The 1,049-nt window shown below is 43.8% G+C and overlaps 1 protein-coding gene across 1 annotated transcript; it reads left to right on the forward strand.

The window, feature by feature from the left end:
• Window positions 1-5: 5 nt before the first annotated feature.
• On the forward strand, window positions 6-784 carry LOC108525730 (nuclear receptor-binding factor 2-like; the record flags this gene model as incomplete). Its single annotated transcript, XM_017866596.1, is given in 2 exon segments — window positions 6-180; window positions 183-784. Coding segments are annotated over 2 exon segments (702 nt in total), but the record flags the coding sequence as incomplete, so codon positions are not given.
• Between the last annotated feature and the right edge of the window lie 265 nt (window positions 785-1,049).

A 1,049-nucleotide genomic window follows, 5' to 3' on the forward strand; every position in this document is an offset into this window, starting at 1 on the left:
AGGCTCATCTTTCACTGGAATTGCAAAGGGATAGCCATATGAAACAGCTCCTCCTCATCCAAGAGAGATGGAAAAGGGCCCAGCGGGAAGAAAGATTGAAAGCCCAGCAGAACACAGATAAGGATGTAGCTGCCCATCTTCAGGCATCTCACAAACCCTCTGCAGAGGATGCAGAGGGCCAGAGCCCCTTTCTCAGAAGTACAGCCCTTCTACAGAGAAATGCCTGCCTGAGATTCAGGGGATCTTTGACAGGGATCCAGACACACTACTATATTTACTTCAGCAAAAGAGTGAGCCAGCAGAGCCATGTATTGGAAGCAAAGCCCCAAAAGATGATAAAACAATTATAGAGGAGCAGGCAACCAAAATTGCAGATTTGAAGAGGCACGTGGAGTTCCTTGTGGCTGAGAATGAAAGATTAAGGAAAGAAAATAAACAACTAAAGGCTGAAAAGGCCAGACTTCTAAAGGGTCCAGTAGAAAAGGAGCTGGATGTAGATGCTGATTTTGTAGAAACATCAGAGTTATGGAGCTTGCCACCACATTCAGAAACTGCTACAGCCTCCTCAACCTGGCAGAAGTTCGCAGCAAATACCGGGAAAGCCAAGGACATTCCAATCCCCAATCTTCCTCCCTTGGATTTTCCATCTCCAGAACTTCCCCTTATGGAGCTCTCTGAGGATATTCTGAAAGGATTTATGAGTAATTAAAATGGAAGGCCACAGAAAAGGGGAAAAGAGGAAATAATACAGTAATCATTAATCCAGCAAAAAAAAAAAAAAAAATGAAAAGGGAAAACCACATAGAAGGGTCATCCCGGAAATGCTTCATCTGGTGGACTGTGGGAGCAGAGGCATTGCCAGGACTTGGGAAACAGTCACTGTGAAATGCGCCGCATATCTCATTCACTCACTTGAGCTAATGATTCCGACTTGGCAGACACTAAACTCATGGAGGTTCGGTTTCTCCTGATACAAACCAAATGGCTACCTGGAATAATTTCTTTCAAGCAACAGTTATTTTTCTTATCTTCAGGGTTAAAATGTATAA

The sequence above is a fragment of the Rhinopithecus bieti genome, unplaced genomic scaffold (genome assembly GCF_001698545.2).
Source record: "Rhinopithecus bieti isolate Rb0 unplaced genomic scaffold, ASM169854v2 repeat_20419, whole genome shotgun sequence".
Classification (NCBI taxonomy): domain Eukaryota; kingdom Metazoa; phylum Chordata; class Mammalia; order Primates; family Cercopithecidae; genus Rhinopithecus; species Rhinopithecus bieti.